General features: G+C 50.0%; 1 protein-coding gene across 4 annotated transcripts in view; it reads right to left on the reverse strand.

The window, feature by feature from the left end:
* Positions 1–8,160: 8,160 nt before the first annotated feature.
* The window catches only part of Lrrc1 (leucine rich repeat containing 1), an 88,782-nt gene continuing 72,388 nt past the window's right edge, over positions 8,161–24,554 (reverse strand). For all 4 annotated transcript variants that reach the window (XM_070017281.1, XM_070017283.1, XM_070017282.1 and 1 more), the window contains exons 11-14: positions 17,812–17,927; positions 12,406–12,578; positions 11,108–11,244; positions 8,161–9,613 (exon numbers count right to left, since the gene is read on the reverse strand). In XM_070017281.1, the coding sequence (XP_069873382.1) occupies positions 9,452–9,613; positions 11,108–11,244; positions 12,406–12,578; positions 17,812–17,927 (588 nt within the window). In that variant the 3' untranslated portion in view covers positions 8,161–9,451. The remainder of the gene's footprint in view (positions 9,614–11,107; positions 11,245–12,405; positions 12,579–17,811; positions 17,928–24,554) is intronic.

Here is a 24,554-nt window from a genome sequence, read left to right on the forward strand (position 1 = left end):
GTCCCCCGTGGTAGAGAGGTGCACACACTGTCAGGACCTGTTGGGCGCTCCCTGTGGGCCCATTCTTCCAGAACGGACTCGTGTCTCTCCCGTGCAATAATCCAGAGACACACTCCCAGCACGGAGTGGCTTTAGTGAAACGCGGGGCTGGAGTTTTGGTTCGTTTCATTTTAAACCGCAGTTAGTATGAATTTGGACCACAAACCAATATGAGAAATTGTTCCCAAGGGAAACTTCTCTTTTCCCTCCCGTGTTTACTTTCTGTTCTCATTTCTTTTGAAAAATTTCATTTAAGTGGACTCTGAAAAGACAAGGAAAATAATACTAGCTCTGCAGCCTTTGAACTAACGACAAGTATTGGTAAAGATTGGATTTATGAAGCAGAGGTGTCTGGGACTGGCAAAGTCAAAGGTCACTCCTGAACTGGAAATCAAGACCGTGTGGCAAACCAAAAGACAGAGAGAGAGGAAAACAACTATCAGCTCTTTATTTCTGACTCGTAAGACAATTTTAGGACATGTAGAATCAGATAAGAATTCAGTAAATCAATGATTCCTAATTTCCTCTCATTAGACAAAACAAATAGAATAAAAAAAGTGGGTTTGCTGGGCGCCAGTGGCTCACGCCTGTCATCCTAGCTACTCAGGAGGCTGAGATCTGAGGGTCATGATTCAAAGCCAGCCTGGGCAGGAAAGTCCGTGAGACTCTTATCTCCAATAAACCACCAGAAAACCAGAAGTGGTGCAATGGCTCAAGTGGTAGAGCGCTCGCCTTGTGCTGAAGGGCTGAGGGACAGCGCCCAGGCCCAGAGTTCAAGCCCTGCAACCAACACTGGGATCTTTGAAATTATTTAAAATTAAATAAGTGCTGGGATGTGTTTCGGATCCCATGTGAGGTGGATGCGGTGATGGCAGCTCCGAACCCCTTGAGAAGGAAGAGCTGCTGTCCCTGCTCCATGTCTACTGCGGGCCCCGCCCTCCACCGAGGCCAGCTGTCCTGTGCCTCGGTTCCAGTGGCAGCCCACGGGAATCCCCGGTCCCAGGATGCACTCCTGCCTTCTACAGACTCCTGACCTCACTGCTGGTCCGGCCGGAACCCGGCTGAGCTGCACGAGCGCTCGCCCAGTGTCACTGCCCAGCCTCCTCCTCCTCACTCACCACCGCTGAGGCTCTGAGCTTCTTCTGCATGATGCATCTCCACCTCGGAGCCCACTCACCGGGGACTCCCTTATAACGCCATTCAAAGTTTGTAAGAATGTATTTCAGGGAAAGCTGAGCCGCCAGAAGGACTTAGGACCGATGCGAGACATTTGTTCAGCTCTCCAGAGAGGGTCTGGGCTGCGGAGCGCTGAGTTCCAGGCGGGCTGGACTCAGCCACAGCACTGGGGTCGCCCGGCCTCGCCTGACCCTGCTCTCCTGAAATGCCCAGAAGTCGGCTGAGCGCTCCAGCGAGAACTCCAAGGTGGTGACCACATGTAATGGAGAAACCTCGACCAGACACCTTGTCACGTAGCCCAGAAAACGACACCCAAGGGTGCTGCCCGACTCCCCGGGGAAACCCACAGAAGCTCTGACTCATGAACGCTGTATTCGCTTTCTTCCCAAAGCGCGAGAGCCGCTACAAAGCCCTATTTCCTTTGCAAAGGTTCTTTTCTGCCAGAGGCCTGTCAACCAGGCAGCTTTCATTCTGTGCCTTTTGCTACCAACACTGTTGTAGCTACAAACCCAATTTCCCTCCAATCATCACCTCTTTCCACTCCACACCACAGACCCCACTGCGCCTCCCTGCTCTCTCTCTGCTTGGTACTCTCTTCAAGCCTGGGATCCCCTTCCAGCACCTTCCTCACCAGACAGGCAGCCCATCGGTGCTGGCTGCTGAGAGGCCCCCCCCGGCTCTCTGCCCTCTGTGATGTATCCTCCCCTCCACTTTTAGAAGCCAGGGGAGGGGGGCCACCTAGCTTGAGGGAACCAGAGGGCTGGACCAGGATTGCAGGCGTTGTTCATGTCTCTGTATTGGCACCATTACCACCCACAATTCTATTTGATATGAAGAGTTGTGCGTGGAAAAGTGCAGGGGTAAATCAAACCATCTTGACTTCAAGCACAAGAGCAGACACTGTGGGCAAGTCTATCATACTGCCTCTGCCCATGTCCTGGCCTTTCCAGTAGGATAATGTCTCAAGCTCATGGCATTCTGAGAATAAAATGGAGTTGGTCTCATGGGCACACTGCAGCCTAGAGAGCCTGACACAGATTACGGCCACTCCGTGCAGGAGACATTATCTCTTCTTGACAAATTGATGACATACTTGTGCTGTTGTTTGAGAGATGACTTAGAGACTCACATTTAACAATCACAACTGGGAACAAAACGCAGCACAACCAGAGACACCTGTTCCACACTGGCCCCTGGCAGAGCCTTGTGCTTGGTTTTCCCCTTGGCTTTGTCCTGGGTGAGACCCAGGTCCATGAGCTTCCACCCAGAATGTAGTTCCCTCTGGTCATCACCAGTGCAGGACTCTGGGAACTGAATGGCCAGGAACCACCTTCCCGCAGAGGCTCATTGTGGAGGTTCAAGGTTGGACGTGGTAGGAAATTCATTCATGGAGAGCAGAAGGCTGAGGAGAGAGGCTGGGGGGAGGGAGGAATTTGGGAAGATGGTAAGACATTGGGGAGAAGCAGAGAAAGATAGGTTACAGAAGGTAACGATGTAAGAAGTCCACCTGGAAACCCACCCATTCATGAGCTGCACAAGCTCGCTCGGTTGCGGTTGGCGCCTAATGCAAATGCAATCGCAAGTGCCAGAGCTCTTCCTGTGTACTTCACAGGCAAGCACGATGTCAGGGAGCTCATTCGGGGGACACATACAAGTTTGCTGGGTGGCTACGCAAAACATCCTTCCTTCGTTGTGCTCCAAAAGTTGGAAAAGCACTGCGGCGGGCATTCCAAGGGGCAGGGTCCCGTCCCTGGGGTCCAAGCAGCCAGGAAAGGCAAGAGCAGACGCGTGCCCACTGCTTGTGGTCACGGGGATGTCTGGTCGTCCACACAAGGAATTTTCCAGGTGGGATGTACTAGAGGTGGGGGAGGGGTAGAAATCTGGAAGTGGAGGGGAAGAGGGCAGTTCTGCTTCAGAGCCCTGGCACAGCCAGGAAGGAAGGGAGAGTGAATGAGAAGAGGAAGGAGCCCCATGAAAGGCGACAGAGCACCCCGTGTCACGGGGAAGGAGCTGGTGGTCCACGCGCGTGACGTCGCAATTCTCCCACAACCCAGGCCGGCCTGCAGCTGCGCCTTAACCGCTCTTCAGCAATCTCTGCCTACAGAATGCTAAACAGCTTCCGGGACGGCCCGACCAGTCACGCAATGGTGCTGCTCAATCCACACAGTAACAGGACCGGGGGCAGGGGGGCCACAGCTCCTGAGCTCTGACTGAAGGGTGACCCAGGCATGTGGCAGGGGAGCAGGCCGGGGGCCATGCTGGCCAGGCCCAGGGCTCTGGCTGTCTGAGGTCAGCCCAGGGGGACAGGCAGGGCACCGGCACACGCGGCTGTATCCGCGGACGGTGCAGCCATTGGCTTCTAGGGGCAATGAGGAGCGGGTGGCAGCTATGATCAGCCGGGCCCGGAGGTTTTGAGAGCCCTTTCATCCCGGCGTGTATGAACCAGACACGTGACCCTGTGTGAAGAAAAACTTAACCACAACATCCGATGGACTCTCATTTGAGCACTCCTGGACTTCATTTTAATGGGATTATTACCGACAAAATTAGACATTGCCACAGCAAATATCCAACATCTCTGAAAGAGGGAGAGAAGACCCGGGGACAGCAAACACTACACTACCAAGTCCTGTGTGTGACCTGTGTGTGTCGGGGAGTGTGACACACGACTGACACATCCGGAAATTCCTGTGTCTGCACACATACACACACATATGCTTCCAACCATGAAAAGTTTTACGTGTATATGTATATATGTGTACACATATGTACTATACATATAATGCATTTGCTTACATGTTCCTGTATCAGATACCTGCATTTCAGGGTGAGGGGGATAATCACAGATAAAGGAAACTTAAAGGAGTTGAATGAGGAGACTGGCCCCCAGGCCCTGCATAAAGAACCCAGAGAGTGCTTTGGGGATGCGGAGGCCGGGACTCTGTTGTGTCTTTGCGATCTGAGATACCAGGGGTGGCAGAATTCCCCCAGGAACTGGGCGTTAGAGCAGGGTGGATGTTTAAAGACCCCTGGACCGAAGGTCAGGTACTGACTCACCAATGTGCACAGTGTGGCTCTTCCTCACTGCAGTCCACGGCTGTGGCTGCATATGCGAACCACATCTGGCCGTCAACCCTCGCGGCCTTCTAGGTCCCTCACCTCGGGGATGCAGCATGGCTTCTGTCCTGAGCACATCCTCTGCTCCCGTCGGCTTGCTTACGTTATCAAGAGCCTAGAGGGGCGCTTGCTGAGGAGCAGAATGTGCTGTGCCTACCCCCAGCGCCTCTGCCCACGTCCTCAGTGCCCGCGATTAATCACGAGAACCTCCTGTGTGCTGCTCGCACCCAACCCCCAAGTCTATCAGTGAGGCTTAGAGAAAGCGTTGTTCCCATTTTACAAATGAGTCAACTGAAGCCTGCGGAAATGAACAAAGGTCTCTCAGGAGCCTAACCTTAAGGGAAGGCAAGCTTCCTGACACTATGCAGTGTTTCTCCAAACATGTTCCTTGGACCACCAGCCCAGCAGCCTTGGGAACTTACTGGAAGAGAAGAAATGCCAGCACCTGTTAGAAACGCAAGCACTTGCTATTAGTAGTCACCGTGGGCCTGGTGAATGAGCGGCATTGGTGGGGTTACCAGGGGACTCTGGGGCCCGTGGTAGACATGGGTGAGGCGTTGGTAAGGAGACAGGCCTGCCATCCTGAGCACCCTCACTGTAACGCTGACCTCAGATAGGGACGGGGAGAGCAGCTGTGGCCGCTCCCCGATACCACTTCTGCAGAGCTGAGCGCACCCACCCTGGTGGGTGTGGGGAATGAACTACACAGAGCTTCATGTTGGGCTCCCGACACTGCTCCTTCCAACAGGCTGATCGCCAGAAGGGTTTGCTGGGCGTGAGACGTGCCGCCGTCAACGGTGCCGTCAGTCAAGTCACCACAAGTGGCAAAGGGCTCTAGGGAACGAGGCCCACGCACCGCTTCTACCCGTGGCCAGGTGCATGCTGGGATGGAGGCAACGGGCCTACCTGTGGTTTTTCTAGGCTGCATGCCTTTCAGGCGTCCAGGTAAGAGCGTGGCCTGGAAGAGGATCGTTCGCTGCCTGCCAGGCCCTGTGAAGGACCCCGAGGTGCGTCTGCAAGAACAAAGGCAGAACAAGAAGGCGCCAGCCTTCCCTAGCCAGGTGGCCACGCGCCTGACCCTGCAGATGTTCCAAGATGACTAAAACCAACAGGCCCAGCCCACAGCCTGTTCTCGAAACTTCTCAAACCAGCACCGAAACTCACCCCACCCATTCCAGTGGGCAGGATAAAAAAACGCAGGGAGAACGTTCAATGCCCGGACAAGCCGGCGTGTTGTCTTTTTTTTTTTTTTTCTAGTAGTGCTAAGCGAGGTTTAAACAAACAAGCACAGACACCTACAAGAGGAGGGGGCCGGGAGCAGCACCAGGTGTGTGAGCCCCAAGACGGCAGCCCCGGGCTCCCCAGGAACTTTCTTGGGGTGCTCAGTGGAAAGCTGGATTATTCGCTGCTTGGGCAAATTGGGCCACTTTTTTTTTTAAGCAATCAAACATCGTCTGTGACCTACCTTAGGAATGGTCTCTATTTAAGCAGCGTCGATGTAGGGTGCCACCCTCTAGCGACCCAGCCCAAGCTGGTTTCCTGCCGTAGGAAGACAGTGCAAGTCTTCTCTTTCCAACACCAGGGCGGTAGAGCCACATTCAAATAAAATCAACCACTGCTTAATCACCTAAGTTTTCTATTCTTCCTCTTTTTTGCTTCTTTAGGAGATCGTTTCCAAATGACAGCAACCATTGTTTCTTACCAAATCTTTCGCAACAATGCTTTCTAAAAGGAGAATTTTAAATAAAAAATAGAAATCATGAGTCATCTTCCTTATCCCCCCCCCCCACCAGCCTTAAACGAATCTACTCTCTAAGGGCAAGCTAGTAAAGGTAGCTAGGATTTAAAAAAAAATCATTCCTAACAGATTAGCTCATTCTAAAGCTAAGTACCAATTACAGCTCTCTCAGAGAGCCAGTCACTAAACTGTCATTGGCTTCATGTTGAGATACTATCCATTCTTTTCTCGTCACCCACTAACCGAGCTCCCTGTGATTCTGTATGGCTTGCAGAGTTTGACGAGATACAGCAAAGACTCTGCGAGTACTTTCCTGCGGCACTGTGGAGGAGGGGGTGGGAGAGGCACGGAGCAGACAGAATCGTGGCATTCCCAGCTCCAGGTGCAAACGAGGCTCAACTTGGCCTCCATCTTCCTGTTCCACCCTAGCCATTGTCCACGAGCTATGCCAAATCAGCTTGAGCAGTTCACCTGGCACCCGCACCATGATAAACCCACCTCCAGCCGTAACCTCCCAGCACTGTCAACACTTTCTGATGGCTCCAGTTCATTAGCTGTTTACAATCAAACGCTGAAGCCTTAAAAAGAAACCAGGAGAATCCACCCAACCCGCCAGCACCAAGCCAAAGCTCAGGGGCTCGGGGTTGAACTCCGCCCGCCGTGGGGACTGCAGCGCTCATGGCTTCAAATTCCACCACCTGGCTGGCTCAAAGGCACAAAACCCACCTGCAAAGGTGTGCAGACACAGCCTCGGGACCTTCCCTTTCCCACCAGCCGTCCGGCTTTTCCAAGGAGCAAACACTTGACAAAGTGGAGATGCGCTCCACTCCGCAAGTCACCTGCATCTAGTTTTCCAGCAGGTTCCCTCCACACGTGCAGAGTTCAGCGCCTCCTCTGGGGGTGGCACACGCCGCAGCCATGACCGCAGAACAGTGACGGCCCAGTAGCGCAGATCCACCCGTCTCAGGCTAGCTGCAGGCTCCGGGACAGAGAGGGCTGCTGGCCACGCTCACTTGTCGGCCTGGCGTGCAGGGGTGGCTGAGCATGCTTCTCAGCTCCTGTTTCCCTCAATGACTTCAAAGGGCTATGAAAAAGTGGGCAACCCGGCCCTGCTGAGCTCTTTCCTGACTTTAGCTGTCAACCCCACAGGACGCACAGCCCCACACTGTCCTCCATCCTTTCCCCAAGGGCTGGGCTGGATTGTTAACCGACTGCAATCTCAGGACTACCAATGCTCTCCCCTAGAGAAACGTCTGGAACTACTGCAAACAGCCTCAGGAGGGCTCCTCATTCCATGGTGAGGCTGAAGTCTGTTCCCAGCATCCTAAGGATAAAGCCAAATAAATGATTAGAAGGAAACAATGAAGTTAGATGAAAACAAAACAGACAAAATCCTGCAAATGAAAACAGAAAACCACACCAAGCAACCGGACAAACAAGGAAATAAAACAACAGTAACAACAAACAGCTTAAGCTCGTAACCTCTCCTAGAAAACCTAACCCCACACGCATCCTGCCCCCCCGATAAACTGGGGGCGGGGGGTGAGCTTTATATATGAAAATGAACAAAAAAATCACTGCAAATTCTATCTGTCCTTAGTGTGAACATGACCTTCCACCGTGAAAGCTGCATTTTTCTGGATCAGTCCCCGGTCCCCGATGGGAGCATCATCTTTACTGGCTTAACAACAAAAAAAAGGAGTATGTCAAAATCTTTGAGTAGAGAAAACAAGCACCTGTGGATTCTAAAATGACACACGCAAGTAACGAGCTGAGAGCCACGGACGCTTCACGGACTTCCACTGAAGAAGTTTAAAATCATCCATACCCACACGTGTGGCCTCCAAGGTAAGAGAATGCAGAGGCAACTTGTAGAAGAGAGGTGCATGCTGTGTGTGTTGGGGTCCAGGGGCCAGCCAGGCAGAACGCACAACTGAGGGCTGTGTGTGAGACACGCCCCCGAGCGCAAGGCGCACAGGGCCTGCCAGAGCAGCCCGCGCCCGCCGCCCTCGACGACGGGAACGCGCGTCGGAGGACGCGGCTCCCCACCCCTGCTCAACACGCCAAATAATCACTTCTCAGCGCCCGGCCACGGTCCAGGGTGAGTTTATTAATGGAGAACCCCCACCCCCACGCCCCACACGATGCCCAGACACCACAATTCTCTTTTGTCACAGCATACAAAATAAATCAACAATCATTCTAAAACATACCCAATACCCCTTAAGTTAGCGGATGGAACATTCAATCTGGAAGCAGTGTTGTGTTACGCTTTGATTCAAATCCTATTTACAAACTGAATTGCACTTGTTTCTGTGGGGGCAGGAGGGCATGTTCCTTTATTATGGTCTGATATCCAAATATATAACTCTTAAAGCTTTCTGGAAGAAGGTTCGCTCCCTTCAGCACGTAACCCACAGTTTCTGCACTGGTTCCTCCCGTGTGCTTTTCTGCTCTACTTTGTTACGCAAATGGCACATGCACACACCGCTGGAGCAGGCAGGACACGGCACCACGACGGGTGTGTTCATGAAGAGCCGAAGTGGAAGGAATGGAAGGGAAGCAGTCGAGTCCTTTGGTTCATCTCTGCAAACACACATCAGCCAAGCTAACTCGGCATCGCAGATGAATTCACCTTTCTTTTTGGTTAAGAACGGTTGGTCCGGGCGGTGAGTACAGGCGGCGCGCCCGTCCAGGCGGTGAGTACACGCGGCGTGCCGGTCGCAGTGCTCGGCCGGGCCGGGCGCAGCTCGTGTGATGTGACACGGGATACAGTAAGGCACAAGTGGATGGTACAAATAAGACAAACGCTGCGAGACGGGTCTGGTTTTCTGCACAAATACTAAAATATGTACCGTCTTCGAGATAAAATTAACAAAAGGAAATACATATTTTTGTTACAAAATACCTATACAAAATTTTAAAATTTACACCATCTGAGCTGCCAAAAAGTTAAAAAAGTGTCCACCCCCAACATCCAAGGCCTTAGCAACAGTAGCTCCAAGAGAACTGCATTCAAACTCTCCTGGCCCTGCGTGGCGGGGACACAGAGCCCCCTTCCTGCTCTCCCTCACCCCGGGACCAACCCAGAAAGCCGCACGGGCAGTAGTGTATTCTACGCATTACACACAACCGGAATCCAAGCAACGGCAGCCCGGCCGGAGCACACCGTAGGATGGCTGGTTGAGGGGTGAGTAAGGCACTGGGGGGGGAGGGGGGGCATTCGAATGGACACGGGGTGGCGGGGGGGGGGGGGCTGGCAAAGGCCACGGCAGCAGAGGCGCCTCCGGAGTGCGTGGGCCTCCCCACAGCAGGGGAGGACACGGAGCTGAGGCTGAGGAGGAGCTCACGGGCGCAGCGGCCCCCGGCCGCGGCGGGGAGCTACACGGACGTGGTGGTCATGCGGTCGGCGGCGTGGTTGAGCTGGTTTTTGTTTGAATCCAGTCCCCCCGCGGCGTGCGCGTCGTTCCGCAGGCTCTCGGCCGCCCTCTTCAGGTGTCGCAGCTCTCCGGGGTGCGGCGTGGCCCGTCTCTGCAGCGTCCTCTGAAATCACATGGAGAGGCCGTGCGTAGGCGCAGCCAGGACCGACTCACCGGGTTCACATCCCCGTGCAAGGCTTAAAACCCTACCGAGTATGAGGGGGCAGTGGACAGCGCCCCAGAGAGGCCTGCGGGGACCACGCACGGCCCTGGGGGAGGGGACAAGGGTCAGCAAACCCGTCCCACCTAGAGTAAACGAAAACCTTGTAAAATAGGAGATGAATTCATATCCCGGGAAATAAACCTCCCTAAACAAAATCACACTTTTAAGCTATACTTAACAGGTACACAGAGGAAAAACAAAGGATTAAATGAAAATCCCAAATCAAATCTAATATTCTATCCAGAAGGGTCTGACTGCCTCCAACGGGCGGCGTGGCCATTTGTAAGCTCCTCTACTGTTTAACAGGCTACGTGCTCAGGAGCTTGTACAACAGCAGCGTCTTCCCGACGCCCTGGTCCGAGCTCAGGAGGAGCCGCACCAGGTTAACACCCCACCCCACCGGGGAGCACGACAGAGGCCACGAGGCCTGGACCAGAAAAGTACACACGCTGTGGCGAGCACTAGACACGGGGTCACGCTGCTTCCCTAACTCCCGCCCGCACTCCTCCGGTGCCATCTTCGGGGCAACGGCTTGGTCGGCCCTTCCCAAGGGCTGCTCTGCTCTGCTCTGCTCTGCTCTGCTCAGCAGGTTCACTGGTGCAAGGATATGGAATGGCGGGGGGGGGGGGGGGGGGGTAGGGGCGTCAGTGCCGGGTTCTGGGACGTTTTCAAGGCTGATGAAAGAAAGGGTGAGCGCTTCTCTGAAATCTAGTCCTGATTTTTTTTTTTTTTTTTTTTTTTTGCCAGTCCTGGGGTTTGAACTCTGTGCCTGGCACTATGCCTGAGTCTCTTTGTGCTCAAAACTAGAGCTGTACCACTTGAGCCACAGCACCACTTCTGGCTTTATTTTTTTTAAGTACATTATTGAAGATAAGAGTCTCACGGGAACTTTCCAGCCTAGGCTGGCTTTGAACCATGATTCTCAGATCTCAGCATCCTGAGAAGCTAGGATTACAGGCGTGAGCCACCAGTGCCTGACTTCCTGATTTCTGAACGAGACTCAGGGTTGTCCTGCTAAGATTGCGCTAGACTACCTGAAGGTTATGTGGCCTGTGCGAGGGCCCCAGGGCCCCAGCCATAAGGAGGGGGAAGGGAAGAGATTTCATTCAAGGGGGACGGGGGGAGGGGGGAGATTTCTCAATCTTAAGGATGCAGAAAGGAGCAGGTGAGAAAACCATCACAGGGAAAGAGAGGTACCATGAACTATTCTCATGACAAAAAAGAAAAAAGGATCTTAGAATTTCATCTGCCTTAGCACTCCTAAGATCCAAGATTCGTTTTCTAAAATACATATATTCCCAGGTGTGGAAGGGCGACACAGCAAGTGTGCCGCCAGGGTGAACACACGGAAACTCCGCTTCCAGCCCCAGCGGGCCAAGGAGCCCCGGCCCCTACCGTCTCATTGTCCTCTTCATCCTTCTCCTCCTCTAAAAAGCGGATGGCGCTGACCCTGTGCACCGTGCGCTCACTCCAGGCCTCGTCTGAGTCGCCGCTCACCAGGCTCTCCAGCGCTCCACAGCGAGGCAGGTTCTCTGCGGGGACAAGCACCGTCAGCAGGCCCGCCGGCTGGCAGCCCTCTGCTACGGAGGGAGGCCCGGGAGGGCAGCGCCACACACACACGGAGCACACTCCACTGCCCCCCACCCCCCCACCCCCGTCTTTGTTTTTTGTGTAAAAACATTGACATCAAAATCAAAGAGAAAAGGGCCTGCGCAGGTTCGCTCCCTTCTTCTTAGTAATACATGTTGTCGTACTCGAGAGTGTGTACAGTATCTCCCAGGTTAGTGTGTTTAATGGTTCCTAATAGATGTCAGCCACCAGCCACTGAAGGAACCCATGCTGGTGGCCATGGGGCTGGCCTGGGTCGGTGCTGCACAAGCAGGCGCTCCACCTCTCTCTGCAAGTTTTGAAGCAGGATCTTGCCTGTGCCTCCCTAAGTCACTGGATGACCGGCCCATCAGTTGTCCAGCCACCGTGTCTTCCCTGGGATTACAGCTGTGTGCTCATCCACAGGCCCAGATGGAGTATTGCCAGCTTTTATGCCCAAGCTGGCCTTAAGTCTTGATCCTCTAACCTCTGCCTCCTAAGTAATTAGGGTTCCACTTGCCTTCATAATCTTTTTTAACACACAATTACTTCAGAACTTTGCTGACTGGTTGTGGGTGCAGGTGGTAGATGTTGGTGCCTTTTAGACTCTCAAAGGCTCACCTAACATAGCTGAGTGGCAGGGTGACTGGGGCCCTTCCTCTCCCCAAAGTGCTGCAGTTTCCATCACCCTAGACCTCAGTGACAGATTTACAATAGCATTTTGTCATGAGTGTGGATAACTTTTTAAAGTGCAGACAACGCTATAAGGACTCACGCCAACCCCCAGCTTACAGACAGTGTGTGGTGGGGCTGACCACCGACCCTCCACTTCTCGGTCTCGACTTTAAGGGACCACTGCCCTTTCCAGGGTACTACATGCTCTGCCTTAACAGCAATTCATAGCTAGACAGCTGCTTACAGAATCTCAGACACAATAAAGAGGTTCTTGTTCTGCAAGGACTGGGCCATCTTCCCAGAGATGCCCAAGCATGGCCTTCCCTGGGCTGGCTCGAGGGACCTTGCCTGTCTGGGTGGGCGGGGGACACAAGGGAGCAGGAGGGGACTCCAGAACCGCAGCTGGCTCTTGTAGCCATGAGAACACTCACCCTGACAAACAGGCTCAGAAGGCAGCTGCGGAAGCAAGACACAGGTCAGTATCTTCTCCCCTGTGCTGTGGTCAGTGTCTGTCTGGAACGTGAGCAGGGGCTGGGACTGGTTGTCAGACAGCCACAGAGCCTTCAGCTTCAAGGAGGTCAGCGATAAAGGCAGATGCAGCAACCTGACAGGAAACAGAGGGGACACCATCAGGAAATCAGCCCCCATCAGTAAGAACCAATGAGAACAGGGAGAAAACCAGCTCCAGACTGGGCTCCAAGGGCAAAAAGACGCTGATTATAATAAGATATGAGATTATTAGAGGACGTGATTTATGGTAAGAGATAAGATCGGTAATGACCTTGTTAGAAGATGTGATTTCTGATATGAGATCTGCTCCTCCATAGACCATTCGGTAGGCACTGCCATAGCTTCTCTCTTTAGGACCTCAAGGCCGCAGGCAAAAGTGTTCTCTAGGGAGATTCTTGGGACATCCCACCTTAAATGATTATCTTCGGGCTTCTACCCATTCCCCTGCTCAGGCTCAGGTCAGTACTATCCACATCAGAAAGACCACCTGAGACCACGTTACAAATTGCAATATGACACCTACTATCACTTTTACATTTATGCTTACACAAAATAAACCTTTCAAAGTCATCTACACTGGGTACTGGCAAATATTACTTCAGAGCATCTGGCCTCAGCCAGGACACATTTGGCAGAATCTGGGGACATTTCTGGCTATCATGCCTGGGCAGGGGACCGAGAGCCTGGGCCTTCAGGAAGTCGGGTGGGAACAATGCCCAGTACCCTAAGGTGCACAGGCAGCCCCACACAGGAATGCAAGGGTCACACTGGTCTACAACCCTGAAACACCCCTAAGGTGGATGGAACTTAATGCTGTATTTGTTTCATCCAGTATTTCCATCTCAGGATGGCTCTGGGCTACCAGGTAAGGTACCAATCAGAGAAGTGACTTCATCAGACTTCAGTCAGCACACGTGGGAATTCAACCATGTCATCAACAGACGAATATTGAATCAGCAGATATTCATATTAATATTGAATTATCAGATATTCCACAAGATGACAGAACTCGTGGAAATATACTTGAATTGTATGTACAAGCAAGAAAAGTTGTATTCCCACATTATAAAACTCACCTAAGACCCAGGAAAAACTGGGTACGTTACTTTTATTTTGTTTTTATCTTTATTGTAAAGATGATGAACAGAGGGGTTACAGTTACACAAGTAAGGTAATGAGAACTTTTTTTTTAAACATTTACTCCTTCCCTCATTTTCTCCCACTTACCCCTCCCCATGCCTCCCACCAAGTTGTATAGTTCATTTCCATCATGGTGTCTTGTATTATTGTTGTATTAGTTCATCCTTTGTCCTTGCTATTTCTGTGATTCCCTTTCCCTTCCATGAATCATATAAACTTAAATACAAACGAAGGGGTACAGAAAACTAAAACAGAAAGAAAGAAAGAGACACAACTGCATACAGGACATAATAAGAACCTCTTGTTTCCAATTCTTGGCATTCACGTTGGCATGCTTCATTATGGTCCTATGCACTTAGCAATTGGGTTATTGAGACCCTGTGTTGAGAATATCAAACATATTCTAGTTATGACAAATGAGGGAAACTATGCACCCTAGTTTTCTTTGAGCCTGGCTTGCTTCACTCGATATAATTTTTTTCCAGATCTTTCCATTTCCTTACAAATGGGCAATGTCATTCTTTCTGATGGAAGCCTATAACTCCATTGTGTATATATACCACATCTTCTTGACCCTTCTTCCACTCAGGGGCTTCTGGGTTGGCTCCACATCTTAGCTATGGTAAATAATGCTGCAATGAACACAGTTGTACTGGCAGCTTTAGTGTGGCCTTGTTTGTGATCATTTGAATAAATGCCCAGGAGTGGATTGCTGGGTCAGAGGGGAGCTCTATGTTTAGTCTTTTGAGGAACCTCCATACTGCTTTCGTAAGTTACTTTAATAAATGAAATAATCATTGAAGTGCACAGAAAGTGTTCTGGCGCTATATCAGCAATGTTTTCACAATAACCAAATTCTCAATATACTAGGTACAGAGGTGAACAAATGCTCCTTTCCTGTGACAGCTGATGCAGCAAGATGGACCCACCCACACAGGCAAACCAGGCCTCAGGCCTAGGGGTACAGTGCCTAATGAACCAGGCAGGTCCCCGGGAGCCCCACATGCTCACATGCCCTCAGGAGGGCCCATGACCACACATGACCGCACCATGCACACGGAAAAGGGCGTGTGACAGTCCCAGAAACTACACGGTGCAGTGGCAGCCCCTCCCCCCCTTGAGAACTGTGGGCACGAGGCCTCGGCCAGCTTCCCCTTGGGCTCTGTCCTCACGCAGGATGCACAGCACAGTTATTTCTCCCCCACCCTAAACCCGTCTGACATGTTTTCAGATGCAAGCAAGTTAAAAAAAAAAAAAGGATTTGCCAAGGATTTTCTTTTCCTGAATACCCAACGAGGCGGGGCAGTACCCAGCATGCCTTTCTCTGATCCTGGAGGCATGGCAGGAGGGCTTTGAATTTACCAACCCAGGAAAAGGGATCAAGATCTGTCCCCAAACCAAAATGTTAGTAGGGTTAGAATACAAGGGACATAGCTCAAGTGCAGAGTGTTTGTCTAGATGTGTGAAGCAGCAGGGTTACCCAGGACCATCAGAAAAAAAAAAAAAAAATCAACAAATCCATTACACATTGAGAAAGCTTCAAGTACCTCACAGTTTTCATTTTATAGAACATGAAGACCTTCCTGTTTGTTTGAAAGTAAGTGTTAACTGACACATTTGAGGATGTTTAAAGTTTCAAGTGTTGGGCAAGAAGCACAGAGTGAGACTCAGCACCGCCCTTAGTCCTGACAGCACAAGGAAAAGGCAGCCTGGAAACTGGCACAAAACACAGACAGATGCAAACAAGGTCATGGCAACTGGGATTCAGAATAATGAATGGCTTCCGGGCTGCATGCTGAGCGAAGGAAGCGGCTCTGCGAGCGTCAGTAATAAATAAATAACAGCTTCTGTGGATGACAATCAGGATGGGAAAAGCTAGAATAAATTACCAGTCTCTGCAACAGCAGGTCCTATAATCATATTTCAACTCAGATTGTACAATGTCTAACCCACAGGCTTTCCTTCAAATGAAGTGCTGGCATCAGTGTGCACGCTCCTGGACAAGGTCACCGCACACACGAGTCCTTCTTAACCCTCCGCAGGCAACAGGGTCACAAGGAAAGAGGACCCTGCCCCTGTCTGCCTACAGATTCCCTGGGCTGGACAGAACCTCCCAGAGCCTCAACTGGGGCCTCTTTCTCTTAGGTGACCCTTGTCCAGCTGCAAGCCAAAAAACGGGAAGGAGACAGAGCCTGCTTTCCAGAGAGGTTCATAATATGTCTCTCTTTATTCCAGTACCTAGTGTAGACATAGACACAGCAGCAGCCACCGCACCCATCTATACTCATCTGTTCTATTTAGGACCAAGCTGCCCCAGACAGGAAAAGCCGGAGGCCACTGTCTATGCCCACAGCCCAAGGACGAGAGCGAAGAAGCAACTAAACCCCGCGCCTCTCCCTTCCGGGGCCCCCCATGACCTTCCTTGCTTCAGAATTCCTTTCTTAATTAATAACTAAACGTGGCTGGCTCATTAATGTTATGATAACCCTATGGCTTAATACAACTCACAATTTAAAGTTGTATCTGTTGTTACCCGTTGTTGGAATATTTTAGCTTTAGTAAAGTTTTAAACAGTGTTCACAAGTATGTAACATTTCAAAGATAGTCACTGAGATAAAGCAAACAATACCAAAAATCTTTAGCGTGAAAGTCACTGTGCTCACAGGTCTGCTGCCTCGAGGGGACCTGTGTCCAGTCTGGCAGACTAGCACACGGTATTGTTCCCGAGAACAAGAAGGCAGAAGTGAAAGTGTTTCCCATCATTCACATCCCTGCTCTTGGCTCTCAGCACTGCGGGTCCTCCCGGGTCTTATTTCCAGTTATGGACTCTACTGTTTTGTTGTCCTTTCAATTTTCACTTTTAATAAAAATTTTAGTTAATATTAGAACAAAATTCAATGTCCTAAAGTCTATCCCCACTGCACTGGTTCTGCCATTTGGCGCTACTATTATTGCAAGGAGAGTTGCAAACGCCGGACTTTGTGCAGCGGGCGCACATTTTGGGGGAGCTGAGAATCACCTCTCCCAGCCCTGCCGCTGTGCTGGGCTTCCAGGGGCTCACCAGCATCGGGCTCCACTCGAACTTACCCTCTCTGCTCTCCAACAAAGTTTCTGTACACTCCCTGCAGTTTCTCGCTTGGCAAGTGCTATTTTTATATGCCTGAGAGGAGACACAGTAACGTCGGCCCTGTTTCCTGAGATTTCCCATGCGTGGCACTTCTGCAGGCTGTGGAAGGCGGGCTGGGTGACCCAGGCTTATTATTAGTTCCAGTGGCAATACTTCTAAACAGGTGGTGATTAAACACTTAAACAGGCCCTTGCCTGGGCCCGGCTGTGTTATACATGGGCGCACTCGGGTGACAGTAAGGTAACTCAACGTTTAATTAGATTTTTCCACTCCAACCCAAGCAGCGCAAGAATCTGCCACTTCTTTTTCTGAGAACAGGTGAAGAACAGTTTACAACCACCCCTCCCCCCCACCCACCCACCGTGACCTGGAAGGCTCAGGCAGCTCACTCCGCAGACGGTCCCCACCCGGCCAGGTCAGCCCTGAGCACTGGCAGCCTCTCAGTGGTCCTAAGGGTCTATCAGGAAAGCATTCTCTTTAGAAAGGTGAGCACTCTCTGTCAGACTCTTCAATAAACCACCAGAACACTGGAAGAGGAGCTGTGGCTCAAAGTGGTAAAGCGCTAGTCTTAAGGAAAAGAGCTCAGGGACAGCACCCAGGCCTTAAGTTCAAGCCCCACAACTGACAAAAAAAAAAAAATCCTTCAGCCAGGTGTAATGGTAAATGCCTGCAGTCTTGGCTACTTGGCTCAGGTAGGTGGGGTGGCTTGACCCCAGGAATCTGAGATCCACCAGGGCAACATAAATGAGACCCCATCTCAAAGCACAACAGAACAAAGCACCACGAGTTGAACGGGACCACACTCACTCCAGTGGAGGGAAGCTAAGGCAGGCCCGTGCCTTTCCCTCAGGCCAGCTAGAAAGCATTTCCCCACAAGTTTCCACTTGGACAAGGTTGACCCTCACCAGTCCCCCTCCTGGCTTAATTACTCAAGAACCTTCTAGAGCCTGGGCCTGTGATATAACCAGTAGGCTGTTCTGTCATGTGGAGCAAGGCAGAGACCAGGCCGGGACACACACATTTGTTATGTCTCAAACAAAGCCCCTTGGGATGCACTTACCTGTTTCCCGCCACGTCTAAAACATGCAGTTCTGTGGCCTGCGACACCTCTGCGGGTATTCGAGTCAGTCTGTTGTCACGCATGGAGAACACAGTTAGGCTGCAACACCCGCCGATCTACAGTGGGAGAGAAAACACAGCTTTGTTCCTCACTGAGGGAACAGGGAAGAGGCAGACAGCCATTCTGTTTACCAAACAGCATAATAATGACAACATATACCACTTGATTTCACGTCTCAGTCATACAAAATGCCAAACATACATTAACTTGAGAAGGTACGCGAGGCCACTCAAGAATGTCATTCTGGAAGAGACGCGGTGTTCCCCTGCTGTCACCCATCTGACTGCTGTGCTCCCCAAGCCACACAGCCCAGACAGACCAAACCTGCCGGCGCGGGAGCTCAGCCATCAGAGACGGCTGACACTACACCCCGTTCGATTCCTGCACTTGGTTCTCGGCTCCAGCTATAAAAAGGGAGGGGAGGGCTCTGCCGGGTACCATGCACCTTTCAATAGCTTTTGGTCAGTCACACAGCAACTCAGTATATGCACTTTCCCTTGATCAATGCAAAAGCAACAGTTTATTAGAAAACAAGAGTGAAGGTGTCAAATACATGTTAGTCTCCCCAGTCACAACCTGCTAATGCGTGTTAATCCACGTCGACACCATATCAACTTCTACTACCTTCTTTTAAAAAACAATTTAAAGGTAATTGAACTTTGTACATCTGGTCTTCAAAGCAGAAGATGGCGAGAGTTCAGTAATTCTCCCCAAACACATCTGCTGGAACACATCTGTCAGAAAGCCCAAGAAGCAAAAAGAAGAACAACTCGATCCCGGACACAGTGCGCACGACTCCAGAGCACACAGCGTTCCTTCATCCTGACCAGGAAGGCTCCAGAGGCATCGAGGACCCTCTGATACACGGGTCAGGAGTGCTCTAGGCCTTGTGTATGGAGGAAGAGCAAGAGGCTCAAGTCCTCCGTGACATCTGCATGACTCCGGCCCTTTTCTAAAAACACACATGCTTCAACACGGACATGCGATACAATGAGAACCAGAATACATACTCATGAAACTGCTCCAGGCACAAGCTTTTCATTTCATCCCTTAGAATATGAACAATTCAGAAATCACACAGCTACTGTATTGAAGCATATAGTGGATGCAAAGGGAAGCACAGAGTAAAAGCGGAGACTAGCACCTGTGCACAGTGACCTCTCCAGAGCTCCCCGGTATGCTCAGGCCTAGGACGGCCTTTCTTCTCAGAGTTCACACGCCAGTCACACTGTTTTACTCACTCTACTGCAAAATATGCCTTCTGCGGCTTTATCTCACCTTTCCTATTTCTGCCTTTTAAAATCGTGCTGGTCACCCAAATTAACCAACTGTCCTCTAATCCCTCTGTAAAGCCTTCCTAGAACTGTCAGGTCTAGGTAATAAATTGCCTATATAATAAATCGGTCTACAGGATAGGCCTGTGTGATAAACTGCACTCTATATTTCCTTCCTTATTATGGTCCAACACTCTGAACGATAAAAAGTCTCTTCAAGAACCTTAAGAATCTTAAATACAACAGAGGCCCATCAGCTGCACTGGACATGGATGGAAGTGAACTAAGCAACTCAAGGGCAGCGATGGGAGGGAGGAATGAGAGGGAAGGAGGGAACAGCTGACACTAAGCAAAAGGAAAGAACTGTACATATCACCCAATGTGGAAGAAAAGTTGTCGTGTCAGTTTGTAGAGTTCATAAGCGTTCGAGACCATGATAATGACAATGCTCCTTGTGAAGGTGAAACTGTGTTGGTGGCTTTGGCTAAGTAGCACTATCCCACAGCATTGTGGAATCACTTAATCTCAATAAAGAAAAAACCATCTTGAGAACCTTGATTGCATGTATTTGTGCATGTCTGTCCAGTCTAGCCAGCGTCTGCTGCCCACCCTGCCTACAGCCATGCGTGGCCAGAGACCCACCAAGTTCTCATTAGCTAACTGTATACACTCTGTTTATGTGCTTGCTCCAAAGTCCTGTCTGCCGACACAGCAATGAAGACAAGGTAGTTCTCCTTTAGGTTTCTCAAACGAGGAGCCCTAATACCAGCCTTAGTCAGACAGACCATCCATGTCCTTGAAGAAGGAAATCACCAAAACCTCGACCCTCCTAAGGACTGCCAGCCAGAACTTTCTTGCAACTCAGCTTGTCATGACAAAGCTCGCTGTTACGAGGGATTGGAGAAGCTTCCTCACCCGCCCAGCAGAGGGGCCCGGGATGAGGATGCGGGACACCCCGCGTGGACCTGCACGCGTCAGCACCCAGCGAAGCTGCAGACTCCTCCACGAGGCTCCCCACCCATGAGACCCCAAAGGACGCAAGGCGCCGTCACGACCAGCCCGGGAGCCACGGGCTGAGCTGTACTGTCCCCCGCTGTCCTGTGTGGTGCCCTGCTGCTACACTATGTGCACTGTATGGATATCCATTTTCAACTTGTGTTCTTGAATAGCAAACAAAAATTCACAGTGGGTCAGAAGGGGTTCTAAAAGTTCAAAACAAGTTGGATAGTGCAAGTTCACGGGAGTGAGAGAGCTGTCTACTGTGCTTAGGGTCCCCAGTCCTTCTCCTCCCTCTCGAGTCTCCGCGAGGCTTCCCACGCAGCTGTGGGCCCCTGGCTGTCAAAGCCAGTGGTGACCTCCTGACCTCTATTGTCCGTGTGTGGAGCATGCGCTGGGGATGGACAGGGGATGCCTTGTCACTCAGAGCACACGCTGTCCCAGGCAAATGCACAAACACAGCTTCCTTCCAGCTCCGCCACATGAAGGATGGCACAAAATTCTGGCTTTTAAAAAAGTTACTAAGTCATCAGAAGCCTAACTGAAAAGGCGGAGTTCCCCGTCAGCGTCAGGGCACTGGGCGGGCGGCCTTGAGACCCCCACAGACAAGGGCTGGGGGCAGGCTCCATCATCTGGGCTGTGAGGGTGGATTTGCTACTTTCACCAGACAGAGGCCAGAAGCAGATGTTACATCAACCCCCCCCCCCCACACACACACACACACAGCTGCGTGTGGACTGCAGACGCTCGCTCTCACAGCTGTCCAACAAACGCGGCAGGGAGCATCTGTCCAGGAGGCAAAGCCCCATCGGCGCCTGCGCACCCCGGGGGACCCAGAACCCGGGTGGTGCGGGCGGGGCTCCGTTTCCCCCAGCTCACCTTCCAAACTGCCCTCCTACTAGCGTGTCCCACTGTCGAAACTAGTGAGGGACTCCTACCAATTAGTGTCCTCGCACACCTTTTTGTTTTCTCTTCCAGGCTCACAGGGAGAATCTGATGGCTCACCAGTGGCCTTCAGGGTAAAATGTCTTCGGCACTAGAAATTCTGGGAAGCAGAGTCACTGTTGAAATAACTTATTACCAGTTATGTTGGAAGCTGATATTTTTAAACTTCCCTTAAACCACATAATAGCACCTTCCCAGAATGCAAGGGGCTGGACCTGGATTCTCTGAGAATGACAGAATGTACTGAAAAATCCTTGCGTGGCTGCTTGGGGTCTGTGCTAAATCCCAGCGATACACGCTGCCCACTGCCCAGGGAAGGCCTGCGGACCACGGAGCCTGCGCCCTGGACGGCTCTGGGAGACAGACATGACTCAGTGCTTGCGGGCCACACTAAACCTGGAGGGGACACTCGGGTCTGGTGACACAAAGACAAAGCCTGTCAGGCAAGAGTGACGCAGCCTTGTCCGCTTACATCCCACTGCGCCCAACAGCTGCCCTCCATGGCAGAGATGCGCACTGCCTCTCAGCAGCCTCCTCCCTGTACTCGTAAATGCAAGATGCAAAACCTGGACAGAGTACAAGCTGAGCGTGCACTCCCCTGCAGGACTTCGCCAAGCCTGCGTCCCCGCAGAAGATCATTCTAATGTTCCCAGCATCACACACACTTGGGGCATCATGTGGACTTGGTATTTACGGAGTCACTGGCCACTGACATTCAGTAACAGCTGTGGTATTTTTTTTCTTCTTTTATTCTTTTTTCTGATTCTTATCAAGCAGCTTATGCTGGCTGAAATTTTTTAAAAAAAAAAAAAACATGGAAAAAATAGGAAAGCATGATGAAAAGCAATTACTGAACTCCTAACAGACATAATCGGTATTAACATTTTCAGGTACAACCATGCCATGTTACCGCCCTGCGTCTGCAATTATACACATATACACTCATGAAATGAGGACCAACGCCGTGACCTTCGACACAGACGCTACCAAGCACTTATTCTCATGTCATTACTTTTACCAATCACATTCGCATTTCCTTCTACAGATTGTAACGGGTTATTTCACGAACCTCTGGGCTTGATGTTGCTAGTTGGTCCTGCCTCCTCTTTGCTGTGTGATTTGGGGCAGTTCTGGGTTTCACAATCGGATGGGTATCAGTAGTGATTTCCCCATACTCACAGAACAGTGGTGCAAATTAGGCAGGAACAGGCAGGAGAGCGCTGGCCCAGTGCCTGGCCACGTTCTCTGTGTCTGGACATGCTCTGTATGGAGCCTCGACCAGCTGAGCTGCTCCCGCACAAAATGTGACAAGTGTTCTTGTGCACTCTCCTCTGTTCTTAGTGTACAACCCTGGACATTTTCCTACGAAAAGGGTGTGTTTTACGAGCTTTTAAGAACATAACCATCCCCCCCACCCCCGCCTCCCTTTCAGAGAGGCCCTAATGACTTGCAGTATACATAGCATACACAACCCTGTACATTCACCAACATCTGATACTCTACTTAAAATCTTGGAAATCTGATAGGTTAAAATGCTTGTATTGTTTTGTAAATACCAATGAGCCAGAGGTAAGTTTCACATTAAGAGCTATTTCTACTTTTTTTTCTTCTGTGTATCATATTTCTTTTCAGTGCTGTCTACCTTTCTATATGGGTGCATTCTTTCTCTGTGATGTGAAGGGATTTCTAACAGAGATGAAGAGAAATCTCCTTCATTTGAAAATGTAAATGTCTTCTTACTCCCTTGTTCTTATTTACTAGTAGATCACAAATCTATTTTTCAGGTTGTTACTCTTATGACTTATTTCCTCTTCCAAGTTTAGAAATGCTTTCTCTGTCTTGAAATATGAGGAAATACTATATATATATACTTTATTCTAATATTCTTAGGCATTGTCTTATCTCCATTTTGGAACATACTAGAAACAAATCACAACAATTTAAAAGTGTAATAAAAGGGCAGAAAGATCATTACCAAATAAAGTCTATCACCATTGATATATGTGACTATCTGAATAAGATTTAAAGGGAATTAATATCTACAGGTACCTTGGATTTTCTTTTTAAAAAGCCTTTATTTGCAAATTCTATCTTGTCTCTTCATACAATTGTGAACAAGGTTACTTTCATTTTGACTCAATGCAAAGAAAACGGCCTCAATTTGGAGAACTCTATGTGTATTTATTATACATGATATCTATCTATCTATCTATCTATCTATCTATCTATCTATCTATCTATCTATCCATATATATATGTATCACATATCATATACTGTATGATCTCCAGCCAGTGTCTCTTTCCCAGTCTGCTCTGGGTGGGGTGGCCAGTCAGTGCTCCCGCTCACCCCTTCCCATGGTCCCATGGGGCTCCCTCACACCTTTTCACTTCCTGTCGTCCTGAGTCAATCACTGCCAATCTCTTCCCACCTCCAAAAATATGCGTGTCTAAGGAACTCTCTTTCTCAGAAACACATATACTTAACAACAGAATGAGAAACAAAAGACACAAATAAGTGGCTTGAAAATGCAGAAGCATGCCCTGTGCAGCAAACAGAGTGAGTTTTGGCTTTTCCGTGTAAGCTAGAGTCGTGCCAACAAACTGCAATTCAGTGAGGATGGAAAAGTGCTCAGTAATGCCTTTCAGAACTCGGAGCAACTTAACAATGGCTTTACAGAAGAGCGTCCTCTGTGAGGGAACACCCTAAAAAAAGTCTGGAAGACACACAACATAGAGTTCCAGGCCATGCAGTCATTAAACAGAAATCAGAGCTAATGCCAATCTTTTACAATGAAGGAGACACAAAGCAGTCAGCCAATTGGAACCTTCATGCAATGAAATACAAGTTAGAAATACAAGTGTGTTCTGAACAATACTTACAAGATAACAAATTTACCTGACTTTTCTAAATTTCCAAGCAGCTAACAATTAAGAAAACAAAAGACATTCATTGATTTGCAAATGTTTACTACAAATAACACCACAAAACACACACAGAATATATTACTGTGACCCAACAGTGCAAACATTTTCCCCTCAACCATTTGGGAAAAATAAACATGTTAATGTTGCTACAGACTAAGAAGCCATAAAACTGACAATATACAATGACATCAAGGTTAAAAAAAATAAAAAGCAAAATATGCAAAGAACTATATAGCACATCAAACCAATGGCAATTGATACAATTTGGGTTCTGGGCATAAAGTGAATTGCTTGGCATTTTGATTTAGGTATCTCATCTTGCAATTTAACTGTCCCAAGAGAAAATAATAAACTTTCAAAAGAATCTAATCAGAAAAGTGCAGGAGTTGACCAAATAGAATCAGGTGTGCAGGCAGAGTTAGTATGCATCTATGTACAGACACACACACGTGTGTGCAAACAGGCACAAATGCACGTGTACACACACAGACCTGTCACATTGCTACATGGAGAGACACAACACAATGGTGCTGCTAGGCCACA

Source organism: Dipodomys merriami, unplaced genomic scaffold, assembly GCF_024711535.1.
Source record: "Dipodomys merriami isolate MVZ:Mamm:240054 unplaced genomic scaffold, mDipMer1.0.p SCAF_122, whole genome shotgun sequence".
Taxonomy (NCBI): Eukaryota; Metazoa; Chordata; class Mammalia; order Rodentia; family Heteromyidae; genus Dipodomys; species Dipodomys merriami.